General features: G+C 37.8%; 1 protein-coding gene across 2 annotated transcripts in view; it reads right to left on the reverse strand.

Annotated features, from left to right (window-relative positions):
• Positions 1–15,256, reverse strand: part of LOC141901462 (core-binding factor subunit beta-like) — a 30,171-nt gene extending 14,915 nt beyond the window's left edge. Inside the window, exons 1-5 of one of the 2 annotated variants that reach the window (XM_074788709.1) lie at positions 15,088–15,256; positions 14,835–14,921; positions 12,992–13,111; positions 2,455–2,571; positions 694–791 (exon numbers count right to left, since the gene is read on the reverse strand). In XM_074788709.1, the coding sequence (XP_074644810.1) occupies positions 694–791; positions 2,455–2,571; positions 12,992–13,111; positions 14,835–14,921; positions 15,088–15,249 (584 nt within the window). In that variant the 5' untranslated portion in view covers positions 15,250–15,256. Of the gene's footprint in view, positions 1–671; positions 792–2,454; positions 2,572–12,991; positions 13,112–14,834; positions 14,922–15,087 lie in introns of both variants that reach the window. The other variant, XM_074788708.1, reaches the window with a different exon arrangement.
• Between the last annotated feature and the right edge of the window lie 3,627 nt (positions 15,257–18,883).

An 18,883-nucleotide genomic window follows, 5' to 3' on the forward strand; every position in this document is an offset into this window, starting at 1 on the left:
ACGAATAGCTCGCCTCAGTGAACAAAACAAAGAAAAAAATAAAAATCGACCACAAGGACACGTCTTATTGGCTATTTTTGACGATTTGATCAATTTTTCGATGTGTACTCATTACTACCCAGATTTGCAAGGCTTCATAGACGGGCAACAGCACTTGTAAGAATTTAAATTATCGTTGTTCCTTGAAGTTGATTCATTGTCAGAAGTTTATCGGTCAGAACGATCTGTTTTATCATAATTGTGGCGACAATTCCACAATCATCTCGGGGGCGCCTGTATTACGATATGTCCAAGAAAAAAAAATTATTTCTTATCAGTCGAACGAGATGAAAAAATTCATTTTCAGATCTGTAGTTCTGTGGCAGATGAAAGTAAATCTTGATTCCTGACTCAACTGAGATATACTTCCCGCATGGCGTACCGCGTATAAGGGTGTAAATTAAGATTTTACGAAAAGCAACATAATTCATGCATACACAAGTAAATGAAGGAAAAATGAACTTGAAGCAAAAGCGTACAACACCAATATCTAGGCGAATCCAGTGTTTAGGAAATCATCACCGTTTTTAAGATTAAGGAAGTAAACAATGAAATAGAAAAGAATATCTGTTGGGTGATGATTTTCTGGATTACCCCAGTACACCGTTACGCCAGACAAATTAGTGATCTACCTCCGCCTCGGCTTCTGCTTGCCTTTCTTGTTCGTCGCGGTATTGTCTTTGTCTGTCTTCAAATTCTCTTAATCGTCGGTTATACTGTTCTAACTGTTCTCTTAAAACGCTGTCTTCAACCTAGAAAGAAAGATTAACTGGACATCTGAATATTTTGTCGAAGTAGAAATTGCCTCTAACGAAATGCGTATTTGAAAAGGAGTGGTTCAGGAGTGGGATACGTATGGCACGACAAAACAATAAAAATGAATCATAAGTAACACAGACATCAGGGAAGTAGTTGTAAAACATGTATAACTTTTTATTGGATTCATTTAAATGTACTTTTATCTATAGGGCTTCCCTTCCGGCTATTAGGCTATGTCCTACTAACCTATGCGTTCTTGGAAAGCTTTTCATGAATCGAAGGAACTCGCAAACTAAACATTTGTGGTCAGAAATGGCGAGATTATTTACTATACAACAATTATGTAACTATTTTTATTCTGACAGGAATAGACAGATATAGGCACCCATATGCCGCCTACTGAGTCATAGGAACCTTCCCTAACAATTATCATAATAATCCTCTTTCATTAGACCGCCGTGATTTCCTGTGTCCGCTGCAGTATTTTTATGATTTATCAACCGAGTGGAAGACATTTTCAATTCAAACTATTATTGCTTTGAATGTGACATTACATTGGTCATTATATCACAGTTATTATCGTCAATCCCAGTTTTCAAACTGAAAGTATTGTGAGCTCACTGATTCTCATCCGTAGTATCTTTTATTATTCCGAAACTGAAACGAACGACAAGACTACTTTATTCGTGTTTTCACATGTATGCATGTGGAGTCTCCAACCAAGAGGACGTGACCAATTATCGAAAAAGCTATCGTTACGTCGCAATGGGTTTTGTGTCATTTCGTCGCGGTTCTTTATGAATTTCGTGCAAGATTGTGTGTGATCGGTTTGTAAAATGAAATAAATGAAGATCTGCCTGTTCAATTTGTACCACTATCAGTGTCTAGATAATATACGCAGAAGGGAAAGGCTCATCATATTCTCAGTAAAAAACCAAAATTCTGAGAGTCTTGCTTTCTCTGCGACAGACACCTTTTCCCATGGACGATAGCAACCAGCCTCCTGCCGAGGCTTCGTGACGTGTCTTCGGCTGTTTCGGCGGCAATGACAACAAGTCACAGCGGGTAATTAAAATCAGCAAATTTCCTCGTCAATTCGTCGAAATAAATTCAAGCCAAGCGAGTGGTTTCCCCTTCCGCGAAACACAATAGCTCGCACGATCTGCTATACGTGCGAGTTATCAGTCTATGATTCAACTGAATCGGAATTAAAATTTCAAAAGTATCCCGAATGTTTCTTTCTGCGATCATTAACAAAAACATCAAAAGCGCTTTTTGTTTTTATATATACATGAACAGCACAATGGACCAGAATGTTAAGATCGTTTGAACAGGTTTAAATGGCAAATATGCATGACTGGGCCTGCTATTTTAATTAATTCACGGCAATAAAAGCTAGCGTTTGCGAAAGCAAAGCCGTTGTTTAATTGATGACAGAATAATTAACGTGAGTCGATACTGCCTGATGACACGTATAACGCTGAACTATAACGATATATCTCAAAATCAGTTTCCAGACATCGTTGTCGGTCGGCCTCTTCAAAATTTGATTATTTCAATAGATAAGAAACGATGATAATACTTTTAAGGTATATGGACTCGGTTGAATGGTATAAGTCCATAGCTAAATGAATTGACGATATAGTGATCACATACCTGGGCCCTTTCATCGTCATATTCTAAACAACCAGTACCATCTAATCTCTGTAAATCAATCCATCCTCGCCACTGAACACAAACACCATTCATTATAAATCGAGACCGTAAATGTACCTAAAATTTAAAAGAAATATATGATAAAATCATTTAAAGACTGTAGATTACTTTATCGTATTCTCATGATATAATACAAAATTTACTATGAGTGGTTTTTACTGTTATTGTGTATCTATTCGTGGTATGATTTATAACTATGAATACCAGAACTTGTTTTGCGACGTTTGATTCGCAAAGTAGCCCACAACCCGGACAGGTGACACGTTCGCGCACAATAGGTTATCAAAAAATGATAATCGTGCGTAAAAGTGCGGCTAACCGACGACTGCACCGAGAAAACCACAACAAACATAGAAAATATTCCCGGAATCGTTGATCATTTAGACAGAATATATCTGAACGAACCAGGATTTCCAACAGGTTCTCTTTTAATGCAGTTCACAAACTAGATCAATTCTGTCATTTATCAATGATAATCAAATTACGTGTCTAGGCAGACAATATTATGATCTATCACGAGCATAATACACAGCGTTGAAATATAGATCGTTTTTATCGTCATTATTTCACGGCGAGTGTTTTATCGTAAGTAGTCCTCTAGTGCGAGGGACACACTTGAATAATTTATACTCGTCGTGTGAGATCCTTGACCAATTTTTTTTCTTTTGTCCGTTCGATGACCAGCGCGCAAAGAATGACCAACGATTTTAGACGCATCCAAAAAAGACATTCTCATTAACATATGAACATTAGTGAACAATAATGTCTCGTAAAAAATGTCATAGGATTTTGACATACGAGAAATATTTGAGTACTTGTTTGAAGAAAAACCCTGGAAACTCGGGAGGCACGTGGTATACTTCAAAGAAAGGTTGACCTGTGGCATTGGTCATCGGTACAGGGTGAGTTATCGATGTGCCCGAGCCAGACAATAGCGATTGAGCTGGTAATGATGCGTCCTATTCTATCATTGCATCATGAATGAATCTGACGACTTGAGATGGAATTAATATTCGCTACAGGTATCGACTAGACAAACGCATCTCATTTAGCAAGTCAATACTGTAACACTATCACCTGACCATCTGTCTCTCATTTCACAGACGATTTTCATTTCAAAAAACCAATCTATTTTTGAGATGATATCATGATGCTATCATTCCATATTGAATCATTGCTTTCCTTTTATTAAATCATACGAGCAATGGCACCTAAGATAAACACATAACATTTATTTCATTTTTGATACTACAATGCGAGAACGCAAAGCGAGCTCATCAATGACCGTTTTATTGCAAATATTTGTGTGGTTAATGGGAAACATTCTTCTCCGAAAAACAATTCAGAAAACAGGAATGTTTTTCTTATCAGTGAAACATTCCCTAACAGAATGAGCGATGTGTCTACGGCTCATGTTCTAGAGATCAAATCTCCGAATTATTCCTAGAAAACATTTCATGAAAAAACTACACATTATTCTATTTATATTATACTTATTAACGATACAAGCCGTGATTTCAGTGACTCTCAAAAATGTATAAATAGCATTTAATCGTGATGAAACTATTTCGACAACAGAAATTATCAAGAGTTGTTATCATCCAGAGCAAGAGACGAGACTTACAAAAATGCACAGAATCCACCCACAACAAGTATTATCATTGACACTAGTTAGTAGTACTCATTACAAACATCTGAGCTATTTATTTGGAGCTGATTATACTCCTCGACTCGGCGAACCAGGAATCTGAGAAAACCCTATCAAACATCGACAAAATAATACGCAAATGTCTGGTCTAAAACTGGGGTTAGTTTGACCTTGGAGTAATCATCTAGTCACGATAATCTCTCCAAGGTTATTTTTTTCATTTTGTCTCTAATGTTGTCTCACTTAACAGACACGGACTGTAATAATTCTTTACTCTCTAAAGCTCTGGTTTATTCTGTAACATAAATGTTGTAATAAGTACAGATGATAAAAACTAACATTAACGTCCATGCAGCTGCGCAGTATAGCACTGGTGTGTATAATCAAGTATAAATTAGTCCTATGAGTTTGGATATGAATATAATCATGATCGTTTTTTAATAATCTATACGTAATGTTGGGTGAATGCACCTCGTGTGCAATGTTGACACAGGTGAGCGTCGTTGATAGTAGAACACTAGTTCAACTGACGGTATAGATGTTGAAAAGTCATCCAGAGGTACTTCCGTCGCACTAGCGATGAAGTCTCTCATTGCTATCGCACATAGCTATCAAACAGGTGTGGAATACGAGTTATCCCAACTGCTCATCCTGTATAGCACTGAGCCTATCGAAAGTGGAACGAATTTCAATTTTAATCCGCTGGGATCTACCAGGTAATAATAAACCCAGGTGCATCTTTTCAGTTTCTCCCAAAATTGATGATCACCGCCTGAGATGTTGTTTGAAATGTGTTCGTGTGAATATCTTAACCAAACGGCTTTTGTCAAATTTGTCAAATGATAATCATTAAAACGTATTAGGTTCATTGAAGCGATAACGCATTAGCCCGTAGCATCTTCATAAAACCGTATAATATCTCGGATCTTTATCAGGGCCTGGGCGCACCTTTTCATCCGGTAATTAAATATGCAAATTGATACATATACGACGTGATTTAAGAAGTTCGTGGCCTTTATTATCCGTGAGTAAATCAAGAGAATGGGCTTGATTTTGACGTGACTGTTCGGGTCTTCCTTTTTACCGATGAATACACGCTTTTCAAAGTTAGAATCACACTCGAAAACCTGCTCGGCTTCAAAGGCAATTAGATTCCAAAACCTGAGACATATGGAGTTTTTTTGGATTATGCATTGTGATCGGGAATCGACGTTTAGCCCAAGGTCGCCGGGCGTACAATGATTGCATTAAAAAGGGCGGATAGCATCATGGCATGGAATGAAACGGTTTGTACAGAACGTGTTGCTCGCTTGATATCGGAACAATGGGCACACGGTTGATCAGATTGATCCATCGTTTTCGAATGCAATTAATTCAGTTTTCGCCACCACACTCAGGTGTCACCAATGTCAATAATTCATCGCTAGTTCAGTTCTGTTTAACAGAATTTCTACTGCAGATGGGCAGTAATTTCTATCGTGTACGAGATGTTTTCGTTTCGTTGCCATGGGTCGAATTTCCATCTGTTGAAAATTAGATTTTTTGTTACAATCATTGATTGCATTCAAACGAAACGACATAAAACACGAACTGGACAATCCCACTATGAACTTCAAAAAGTACATTAGTCAATGTTCGAAATAATTGTGCACTTAATTTCAACTCTATAACATTTGCCAAATGTTGTCACGTCTGTGTTAATACCGTGATAAAGGTTTACAATGATTTTTATCAAAAATACATAAAGATATTCAGCTGCTTCATTGAATAATTGATGAATAATTAATTACCATAAATGGAAAAAATTTCACGATAGTATTTTCAAAATCAATTTATTTGTTTTTCGAATTGACTTATGAAATATATTCATATAAAATAACCAGGTTTTCACATAAGTTCTCGTCACATTCCTCAATGAAAAACAGTAATCTAAAATACGGTAGCATTAAAGCTACTGCTAAGTCAAAGCACGAAGATACATGAATAATTATTCAGATGAAAAGAAGGTTTTCGAACGCACCACACCAATTTGGACGCTAACCCACAGCCTAACAAACGTGATTCCCATTTCAATATTTGCAAAAAAAACACTATTATATGTAGTGACATACAACATTATCCAAAGGTTCTTTTCGATAAGAAAATAGAAAAAACGATGTTTATTCAGTTGAATATTTCAAGTGGAAGAACATTCGCGTCAACGTCCAAGAGCTAATTTACATCAAATCGTCAATTCAAGGTCACAAATGGGACAGTAAGTTTAACAGTCAGGAAGCTAATGCAGACACTTGTCGAATAACGGAAAATTGCATCGGGACACGAAACAAGTGGTCTCGAAAAAATGGATTTACAACACCTGCACGCGCTTAGTATATGTAATAAAATTATCGAAGATCAACAGAGATCCACTTAAACATCTGAACATGAGATTCAACGACATTGTCAAATGCAGTCGGAATACTTTCATTGTATTTTCAACAAGTCAAACAAAACAGTTAGCGTTAGTTTGCAGCTGCCCATTCAACATCAGCAATATTAAAAAAAAAACAACATTCAAATACTCTCCCATTGATTATGTAAAAACATTATCGCAATACTCATGTCCATTCTAGTGACGTTTTCATGCCGTTGTTTTAATGATGTGCTTTGCAAAAAGTAACCAATTTGTTGTACCAATAATGAGGGTGGGTATCGGGTATATATACACATAATTTCTTTGTTCTCGTATATGATGGAATAACGATATCACTGACGCCCAGTCTCATTAATGTCACGATGTTAGAAAATACTATTCGATTAATCGATGCCAAAAATGAAGTAACAGCACATCGAACTGTTCATATCGAGCAAACGGAATACCGAGGTCATGTTGGAATCTTCGAAAAAGCCGATTGTTAGAAGACTGTATTTACTATCATCAGTTGGATTTGAGCAGATTGCTGGACAATTTGATGATGCCTATCAATTTATAAAGCCCATAGCAACTGTCTCCTGGTCAGCTTCCATCCGTCGAATTTACGATATTACTATCAAAACTGTGATTAGACGAAAGTCACTGACTATTCAGTATAAAGCCGCTCGCGGCTGGCCATTTAGATGATAATAATACTGACCACTGGTCAAGTCATCTTTACGGTTTACCTTAGAGGGGCATCGATCAAACACGCTACAATAACCGACCGCTGGGCAAAAGATATGCAGGTCATTAAAGACGCCACTTCAAGAAGAATAGCACCTTATGCTCCGGCCTGTCTTGCAGAGTGGACACTGGTCAAGAACAAAGAACACGGTGTCCGATTGACCATCGCAGCATCTGTACAAACTTGTCGATCTGATAAAACCTAATGAGATCGAGGGGCATAGAGAATCGCTGGGGCTAGTAGTCATTATTTCACGCTGCACGTTTTTCAACGTTATTTCAATTACTATCTTTATGTTTCCAATTAAACCAATCGTGAATACGACGCCCACGGAGTCGACGAATAATGCTTCAACATTTACAAATGATTGACACTAGATTTTCAGATATATGACGTTATTTTCGTATAGAATATTATGACAGAAGTTTATATGCCTGGTGAATCGCAAAATGATGCCTCATCAACAAAATATGATCAGTTCAGAGTACCAGACAGTTAGTCAAGTCGGTATCAAATCTTCAAACTGCTGCATCATTTTCATGATGACATAACAGAATTCTGGACAATCATTCATCATGATTCTGGCGGATGGGCGAAATTTCATCGTTCATTAATCACTGCGCACTTAAAAACACGTCAAGACGGTGTTGAGACATGACAAATGACCTGCGATTCGAGAGATCACCCGTGCATTCGCGAGCAGTCGAAACTTCGGACACCCACTGGGCGAAATTAAACTGGAAATCCATTTCGCCCTTTCAGATGTCAATGGCAGATCAACCTGTTTCGTATGCTTTCGAACACAGGTCCAGGAAATGAGCTTATGTTCCCCGTAAAAAATGCGCAATCCAATCCGTGACAACACAAAGCGATTCTGTATCTGCGACTCACACGTATTAAATTTCAAAAGCGGGGCATTAAAAACCTATTGTCACATGGATAATACGAATCGTAATCAACTAATTATTGAATTATGATTTCAAGCGTTTTGACAATGTGAAAAGTTTAATGTTGATCATTATTTTACAACGATTGTGACTGTGATTTTTAGAAAAGAACTGTATTTTTTAATTTGACGACGGAAAAAGGCTACGCACATTCTAACAAGGTTTAAACTTAATCAAAATTCAACTCTCTAAACTTAAAGCGATAATGGCTTTGGTGGCTGGCAATTTATTTATCTAACTCTACCAGAGACACGTGTTCGAACTTTCAAACATGAAGTGGCCAATAGGGAACATTTGACTCTTAATTATTTCGATTCTAAATTTTGAACTCGATCCATCAAACTCAACGCACTGGGCAATGATGCAATGAAGCATTCGCGCAGAAAGCTCGCGCAACATTTCAGATGAAGAAGTCATCAAGAAGACTTATTCCCTCGACAGAGTCGAGCATGTCACGAAAGCAGAATGTCCGTCACAGTCAAATAGGCCTAAACAGAAATCATCCCAAGGTAAAGAAATATGATTTCTACGACATCATTAAAATTTCATTTTCCATCTGTTTGAGATATTTTCGCACCATTTTTCAATATACATCCGAAAATGAGATACGGTTGTATCTCGCAGTAAAACTGATAGTAAAGCTAACGCAGAATTTCTCTGAAAGACCGTAGTTAGGTCAATGGTAAAAGTTCATTAGCAGAGAAAATGAGGACCTTTCGTCTACCATGAGAACACCGTTTCAGTAGAGTAATACGTGGTGATTCCAGCGAGAGCGATAAGTCAAGTTTCCGTCTGACAGACTGAACACAGGTTTAATTGAAGCCGATTATTAAGGTCGATGATGTCAATGCCATATAAGCCTGATCGATCAAACAAAACGACAGTGCCCTGATATTCCTGATGAAAAGGAAAATGTTAAATGTGTTTTCGATATCTATCGAGAGATTTATTGAAATGCTAAAAGGTTACAAAATAGCGTATAACGTATATACAGAATACCAACCTTTACGAGGTATTTCCTGGGTGTGGTTTGCGGAAAGCCTGGGGCAGTGCATTAGATCAATATATCTGGTTCGATCAATTATTTTCAATAACAAAACGAAGAGATATACGTACGACAGTCTTTGAACTTCGGTCGTAAAAAATTCTACCCTTCGAGATTATTCCCGGCTCATTGACAGAACAGAACGGGCGTGAAATTGATAAACAAGATAAATGAGATACCAAAGAAAAGAAGATGTAACAATAATGTCTGATACATTAGAATACCAGACGATTTGTATTTAAGTTAAACGAATGTGAACGGTAGATTATACACATCGATGCATCAAATCAAAGCGGATTCTATTATTTATGAACGTATATTTCTAAATAAGTCGGCTGCACCTATCAGTCCGATTAAAATTAATCAGACACAGAGTAAGTATCGAATTACTCAGAAGTTTTTCTAGTATGCCGGGATATCGATGTTAATATTTTATCAAGTCAGTAGCTATACTGACTGCGATATAACCACGGTACGTCTGACTGGTGCCAAAGATCAGACAAACTTTCTCGCTTCGGGCTACCGATAAAATATAAATGCGGTAACGACTAATCATAACACATAGTGGATATTTGATAAAATAACTCAGTTTGGGTTTCTGTCTTACCAATATCATATTAATATTATCACGTTAAAAATGTAAGTTAATAAGAAAATTACAGGAAAAATGGCCTATAATTTTCAAACCGGCTATAAAAGAATTCATCCATTCGAAAATTACTAGCAATTAGCACTGAAATTAGCGCAGTTTCTTATACAGTAACACGTAAACGGATGTCATAAAATCATAAGGCTCTCGATATAAATATGCTCGTTAATCGCCGTATAAAATTCACAGACCTGTAAAATCGTTTTTAATGTTTTCTATGGATGTAGCAGAATCAATGTAAAAGGAAGTCAAATAGACTATCAAAACACGTGTATACTCAACAGAACATTTCCAACACGAATCTATCCATGTAATAGTACATGAATTCAGGATGTGCTTTTCATCAAACCTTTCCTGCCTTTCAGGAATACTGGTGTAAATCGGAAAATCAACGCAAATACCAATGAAGAGGAATCGTTCCCTATATTGAATTTGATCATTTTCAATTAAGGAAACCAATGAAGAAAAATGAGTTGAAGTTCAGTGATTTGTATAATGAAATTGTACCATTTCGTGTTAACGCTGAATTAAGATACTCAAACTAACATGACTCAGTGAAGTTCGCGATACATTTCACAATCTCTTGTATGCAGGACGTTTCTTCTTGTTTTAAGCATCAGAAATAATCACCTGAATGTCGAGTTTAATTGCCCAACGAAGCAATTTCCATTAACGTAAAATACACGAGCACAACGCGTACAGAGTGTCGATTAACTTCCAAATCAGCGGATGTGACTTCAAGTGACAAATGACGGAGTTCTCAGATAAACGTGATCGCTGCGAGTCGTGAAAAAGTTCGAAGTGTTTTCTTTGCTCTTTCGAGTTCGAAGTTAAACGATGATTTTAGTAGGATTTCCAAACACTTCCATTCGATAATTATCGTTTGATCATTTCTCGATTGGGTTTCACGGATCATTTCTTGGTTAAGTGAAATAGTATATAACCAATAGTATCTCTTGCGGTACAAGTAAAGTAACTTTAGAAATCGAGGAATTGAATTGTAACCTTGGTCAAGTGAATGGCGCTATTGGCTGAATTCGTTTCGCAGTTTCGTAATTCTGGTCAAGCAATCAATTAAGGAATTTTCAATTTCAGTAATTGACATCGGAACAGTAACAACGATCGTTTCTTTCAGTTCGGGTAGACACGATTATATTCCAGTCAACTGTGATCTACACGGCGAAGAAACATGAGTAGATTCCCGTGTACATATGTCAGTCATGTATTGAACCTGACTATCTTTGGGCTATTCATCTTCATTAAACGCTCTTCCTCTTTTGCAACGTCGACGAATTGCAGAAAATACTCACATCGGCACCAATCCAATTTGTAAATCTCGCGTAGAATAGCAAGATTCTCTGGGATAAACACGCAATCTAGAAAACCTAACACTGTCCATTGTCCCTTGACGACAGCTATATTTTACATAATGGCGACGGTGGTTTACCCATAAAGTTTAATCGTGAAAATGGATGAGAATTTTTCAAAAACTGCGGTAAGATTGAGTAGAATACAATTCGACCTATTGAGAGTTTAGACATAGCGAGAGCAGTAGAAAATGCCGAGTGAATATGCGTGGTTTAAAAGTATATCTTCGGTGTATCGGATATAGCGGGTATATTTTGGGGTCATTTTTCCATATCTTAAGAAAACTAAAAACGTTATTAACTTTCGGAAATTGCTTCGTTTTAATCATCGGCGGATAATAAAACGGATTCTTAAAGAAATTCAATCTTTTTTAATGCGACGTTATTGTAAACAGAGGATAGAATATCAAACGCAATACAGAATGTCGCAACTTTTCTGATTAAAATTACTAATGAGATTTACTTTAAGGCTAAAATAATCTTCAACCACCCCTAGAGTAACCTTTCATCACCTCTGGATTAATCTGATTACATCAACGAAGCGCAATATTGTTCAAACTTCCGACAAAACTAACGCATCGACATCACTTGTTTGACTATTAACGAACTCCGTATAATAGGATAATTAAAGGTCGCGCGCGCGCGGGCCTTTTCAGCGATTTTAATCCTAGTTGGGCAAGGTCAAGGGATATTACGCGTATGATATTTCATTTTAAGCAGTGTCGGTGATTTTTCTTTTTCCGTCACAAGATCCGCTGTCTAGAGCAGCGATAAGACGTGATGCAATGACTAATTACAGAGATTGTATCCGGATACTGTCTAGTTACTGAGCACCGATTCAGGTGACAACGTCAATGTCAGATATAACTGTCCCGGTCCTATTGTCAATTGGCAATAAGCCGCCTGACTCTTTATACGACGATTCCCGGACGTTTCAAATTCGACAGAAAAGGTTTTAAATTCAAATTAGGCTACTTTGCAATTAGATAATATCTTACAACACGGCGTGTGTCTACCTTTTCACTAGCTGTCAACTGAATAAGGCATCTTTGACAACCTTTTTATTCGCGAGCGATTAAGAATTTCTTCTTCGAGATTTCCTGAACTTTTTTCATTTGAAAGAAAGATTTATGTAATTCGCTGGAGATCCTTCCTCTTCAGAATGATAGCATCTCCGAAGTCACGAATGATTTACACGCGTAAATAGTTCATCCTTTCCGAACAACATCAAATTCCATTCAAATGACTTCGTTACAAAGTGCCGCGGAAAGATAGCAAGTGGATGACGCGAACTGTGAAATATTATGTCATAGAAAATGCCGGTCACGACTTGCAACTGACAAATTTGATGATTCCATCTATTGAACATTTCAATTACTGTCCGAATGTTGATGGAGACGATATCTTCATCATTAGTTTTGCTCTATCGCTCCGTGGAACAGTAATAAAATGACAGATGTTGTGATTTCGAACTGTTTTCGTCGTCTGAACTGAGCGTAATGCGTTTTTTATTGTAATAACAGTCGAATTACTGCATATCTACGTCTAATTTTCGGGAAATAAAAACCATATTTTGTGCTCTTCGATTTCCCGCTTTCTTTGAACATATTCGGTGTCATTCAATTCCATCGGTATAGAATGAGTATCACGTAACCTGAGAATGATATAGTCTCTAGCTTACCTTTCCGGATTCTCTGTCGAAGTCGACATTCTCTCTGGGAACTATTGGTGAACTATCCGTCCCCCAAACATTACTATCGTAGAAATATAACTGGAGATTTGTACCCGTATTCGTGAAAGCCTAAAAAAAATATGTGTAAAACAGATTAACAATATCGTCGTATTGTAGGTAGAAATACGTCTTCGAAAAAAACAACATTTCCTCCTTCACCCATATGCCCCTTTAAATCATGTTCGCTGTATAACGACTAGGCTCATATGTGCCAAATTGCTAAACTAATACGTTCGGAACGATAGGAATAATGAATCCGTGCAATCCTATCAGAAAACGAATTTCCTTGTTACTGGTAATAAAGTCGCGACATTACAGGCATTAACCGGCGATAACGTTAATTCTATTTATCAAATGTGAAACACGGATGTGTGTGCGAGGCAGTCATCGCCTGGCTTTTACGACGACGCAGCCCGAACGGATTTCGTTGCAAATGAGATAATTAGAAAATTTGACATAAAACAATCAGCTCTCGACGTGTCTTTAATTCAAACGCTCGAAAAGTCAATTACTCAACGATTAAGAATTCATGTTTCAATCCATAAGACGTCAACGAATCTCAAATTTATTGTGGGTTGAAGAGTGAACATGATTCTTTTATGCTAAAACTTCGTTACCTTTTTGTATAAAGACTCCCCTTACTTCATCCAAAAACGTTGGCATTTATTATCCGTATATTTTGTCAATAAAATGGTAAATAGTCCATTAAAAACTGGTAAGTGCTTAAACATTCTTATCTGTTTAATGTGTGTGAATTCTACCCATTTAACTTTTTATTTATTATACAAACTAATAGCTTATTGATAGATGAATTCAATGATATGTCAACGTGTTACATACGTATATTTAGAAATTATAGATTTTAGTTATTTTACTCATTTCGCCCGGAGATATTCTACATACGAGTACAATGTGTATAGATACCAGGCGTATTCGATCTGACTTGGATACGGATATTGTGGTTTTCTTTTATTCCAACAGACTGTATAATCTTTAGAAGCGCGTTGCTACTCTCGGTGACCGGTCAAATGGTCAAGCGGTCGCGTGTCCATTGACCAATGCGACAGGCCTGTCATGTACGCGTGCGAGCGAAAACTCTAATCTATATTACAAGAAATGAAAATAATCCTTTTTTCTTATTTTCGATCGTGAAACACGCGTGTCCACCGTAGATCAAACATAAATATTTAGATAAACGCCCAAGAATGGTCTAACGGTGAAATGAAGTACAACTTCCCCCGGACACAGACAATTATTTCTAGCCCTGATTCTGACAATGCACCGATGTCCCATTGCACGAACTAAAGAAACAACTGAATTTCTGGATCACCTACGTCTCATCGCGCACGCTTATTTGAATAGTTATGCGGGAAATCTTTAAGAACTTGGCGGAAAATGGGATTGTAACGCCTATTTCGGGACAACCTGTTATCGGAAATCCACCTGCGATCACAGAAATCCTATACGTCCTCTTTTCTACGTGTAGGGTTGTTTCTATAAGTCGGCCCACTTAAAATGAGTGAATGAATGAAAGTCCATTCGTTAACTAAGGACGCGATTTTTTCGCTTGATAAATAATTCAGAGTTTCGTGGAACACACATGGTATCCATATAGCATGTTTCTATAGTTGAAATGAGTCATCAACTAGTGTAATTCATCCTACACACATTCCATTAGATTACACCTCTGAGCTACTTTCAAGACAACATAAAAATCCGAAAATCTCAAATTCCCCACTGTCTTAACCATTCCTAATGTTAAACACAACAGTTACGTAATCTGTTTACTTACCACGTCGGCGTGACCTTCTCTACATTCCGTTTGTAATCGTAACTGTCTTTCTTCGAGTGGTCGATCCCGATATCCTGTGTATTTGATCTGAAACAGATAAAATCTAATCCATTTTAACTTTGAAAAGTAAACAGAAAAGGTAGACGCGCACCAGAACTGAACGTTTCAACGCACATTTGTTGGAATGTTTTCAAAAAAGAAATGTAGGACATAGTAATAAAACTTCCGGGTCGAAATGAATGAAATCGCATACCTCCGATTCTCGACTTAATTTTCGGAAAAATTCGTCGTTTTCAAACTTAGTCCGCTGATCAGGTACTACTCTGGGCATTATTAATGGAAATCCGCGCGGCACTTTCCCGAGGATAGTTGTTCCTATGTCTGGTAGCATGCTTACTACAGATGATCCATTCATTTGCGCGGTATACTACACGAGTAAACTTTACCGAGAAACTCTTCGTCAAGCGCTCATTGGCTGCCGAATCAACCAGTCGGAAGTATTCCCGCTAATAGATTCCGGAATCTTCCATATAAGGAAACTGCCGGGCTGGTTTTTTCGAGGAGAACCCGTGCGATTGGACGAACCGTGGACAATTAGCCCGCGAAACGTAACCCTTATATGGAAAATGGAATAAATTACGGACGATAATTCCACCCTTGTGCCATATTAGGTCAGCTTTAACAGGTGCACGCCTCGACATTTATTTGCACCCTCGAGTTTTGACACCATAAAGCACGTGCGATGAAATGAATAACACTGATTCTTTTTGCTAAACACCTATGTATCATTGTCAACTCTAACCATCTCGATTATTTGGGGACAAATGAATGAAATCAGGCCTTTTAAGGTAACCTACCCCGGAAAATACCATACATGTATAGCCTGTCTTCAATCTAGCACAACTTGAATATTTATTCTTAGTCAAGAACCCGTTTACAAAGCATCGCTGCAGAGATGAGCTTATATGATGCCCGCAATGGGAAGTTTCAAAAGGGAACTGAGAACAATGAAAGAGAAGCGTATCAAAATCATTGTAAAAAATCATGAAAGATAAAGACTAATGCAAAAAGCTCAATCATTTTGTTCAGAAAACTGTAATTTTCAAGTATTCGCGATCAATCTTAGATGTTTTGGCCTTGAAAACGTGATCTTTTTCGATTAATTGCGAACCATTAGCATAATGCGTGCGGTACGCATTGAATTTCAGGCAACTTTTTTTGAAGGTGATACCGGATCATCTAAATCCGATGCATCATAATTATATTTAAACGTCTCCATACGGAAATTACAAACTAAAATGTACGTAAATGACATGACCTTCAACCGTAACTCGCGTCGTCCCTTGCTTGCCAGCAGTGATAGAGGCCGTTATACTAAAATATAAGGACGATGGATCTCATCAATATAACTTTGCAAATCGGAGACAATCGAATACTACCACCAAGGACGCCGGTTTCTGTTGGTGGTGGCAGAACAGTCGCGTTTCTTACCTGGATTGACACGTGTCGAAGGCGATTAGTGAATATCCATCATCCTACGGTAGCTCGGCAAAAATCGAAAATTCTTTAGACGACTGGTCTCCCTTTGAATGACTAAGGGCTAATCGGAACAAAACACATTATAATTCTCGTGACACTGAATGTTGATGTATATTGTGTAACTAAATGTATTCGCTATAAATAAGCCACTACACGCGCCATCAATAGTATAACGGTCGGTTTTTCAAATTCTAGAAAAGATGTTTTAAGAATGAATCTTTTCTTCTCGTGTGGAATGATAAATCTGCGTCTTCGGTGAACCGTATACTACACGAGGCACCTGAAATCTCAGGATCGTGGTGGTAGAAATTGCGGCAAAGAAATTGGGATATTTTTATATCGAATTGTGAATGTCTGCCGCCACCTGCATGCCTCGCTCAGCGGGTTACACACCAAAATAATGGGCGCTCATCAAGTCAGAAAGGTGTGGGAGGCGATTTCACACAGGCCCCGCGGATAAACGACAAAAAACTTTTTAGAAACCATGAGAACATACTTGAAGTCCGCTGACGATGAGAAAATTTTCTTTCTTTCATAACGTTCGCTCTCACGGCTCAATAAGACTAACGTTTTTTTGTGTTGTTGTCCTTGGGTTTTTAATTTTCGGACGCAATAGTTTTATTGAGGAGGGTGTTACTATCAAGTGGTGGTTTACAAGGTTCAAATCCGTATCATTTTGCGAGTTAAAAGGTCAGCATTTTCTTGGCGATGTTGTTCGGTTTTACAGATGGAAATAGAAGTCTGAAAAACAGCAAAGAGAATAATTTTACGTAGTCTTAGAATTTGACGAAGATTTCAAAAAGTTTAATTTTGGATCCAGATTGTGAATTGCACTGGACGCCGAGAACAAGGACCCATATTGTCAATGGCACGATTAATATTCAAAACTGATCCGAAAAATAATAAAGACCCTGTGCAAAGAAGGGAAAGACATTTTTTCTTAGATTTGGAAGACAATACGCCCACTAGTTTGAACAGCTAAGGCTACTCGTATTTGGTTACTGCCATTATTGGACCAGGAGCTTCTTGAAAGCAGAAATTTAGTAACTCTAACGGCGCAGTTTTACTGTGGGCGTACGTTAAAGAAACAATGAAACAAAGAATTCAAATTACACGTCCAGCCCCCGCAATTCCGTTCGAACAGTTCACAACGCGGACCCAGTCACACGTGGAACAAATACAATTAGAAACGTCCTCAGCCAGTGAGTAGCCTCCCGGAAAAATAACTGCAACGATGTAACATGAGCGACGGATGAAGATTCAACTTGATAAAACAGTTTTATACATTTCGATTCTATTGTTTGTTGGAATGGCGCACGGCGAGGAAGGCAATAAACGTCCCATACAATAAGCAGAAAATAGAAACCAAAGCGATAATCATTTTGAGATGTTCACCATGATAGCATGCTCGACGATACTAAAATAGAATTTTATGTTTAATTTCTGGCATTTTTACTGTTCGCAATTGATATATAACTGTCTAATCAGGCAACAATGGCGATTGTAGATTATTATTTGCATGAAAGGTTGATACTTTTTTTGTTCTAGAAAATTTTCGAGCTGTATCGTCTACCCCGAACATTTTCACCGGCGATTTTTTTGTCCACCACGAGACCATGAAAGGCCCCGACATGTACTTAACTAAAAAGGAAAAACCAGTTCTATAGAAAATTGCATGGGCATTTGGATGCGCGTGGAGGCTCGTGAAAGCGCGCGTACACGAGCTCCATATAAGGAAGTTCAATTCATGTGCATTCCATAAACCTCTTGAACGTTCTCTGCTGCGTCGTGAGAGTCTGTACGTAAACCACCTGCCGCCAATTGATAACAAAAAATGAACTCGGATATATCGTTAAACCATATCACGTATCTCACCTACGTACAATTTTTTTAAAGATCTTAAACGTACTTATCAAACTTTTTGGCCACTCGGAATTCGGAATCAACTCGACGCATGAACTCTGTGATCTGCTGGATGATTATGACCATTATTTATTAATAGATATTGATGTTCAGTATCTATAGATCGGACAATCGCCAATCTGATCACGTCGTATTTTTTCGTCTCCGAGTGCCCGGGTTACGGACGTCCTGGGAACGTTTTTATGATGACCACGTGTCGTCAAGGCGTTTGATCCTAACACGATCCGGCGTATCTATTCATTGTGTACATAATAGAATTGTATTCCTGTATCTGTAAAATTCGATATCTGGACTTCAGACGATTATGGGGAGCAGACTCCACCCGTTTACAGTTCGTATTCGTAGTTTTTTTCCAACGAGAGAAGAATGTTAAATCGTAAACCTTATAACTATTTCAATCGCGCTATCGTTGATTTTAGTCTGAAAATGGAAAGTAATATAATTGCCTAGGCCTAACTGCCCGATTAATTTTTCTATGCATCCGAAGCCGAAAGTAGGGCGTCACGGAATTTTATTGATGATCCATTCGGGCCACACCTGCCCTTGTAGGAACGTGGGAACTACCTTGTCGTGTGTGGGACATATAA

This window comes from Tubulanus polymorphus, chromosome 3 (genome assembly GCF_964204645.1).
Source record: "Tubulanus polymorphus chromosome 3, tnTubPoly1.2, whole genome shotgun sequence".
Lineage (NCBI taxonomy): Eukaryota > Metazoa > Nemertea > Palaeonemertea > Tubulaniformes > Tubulanidae > Tubulanus > Tubulanus polymorphus.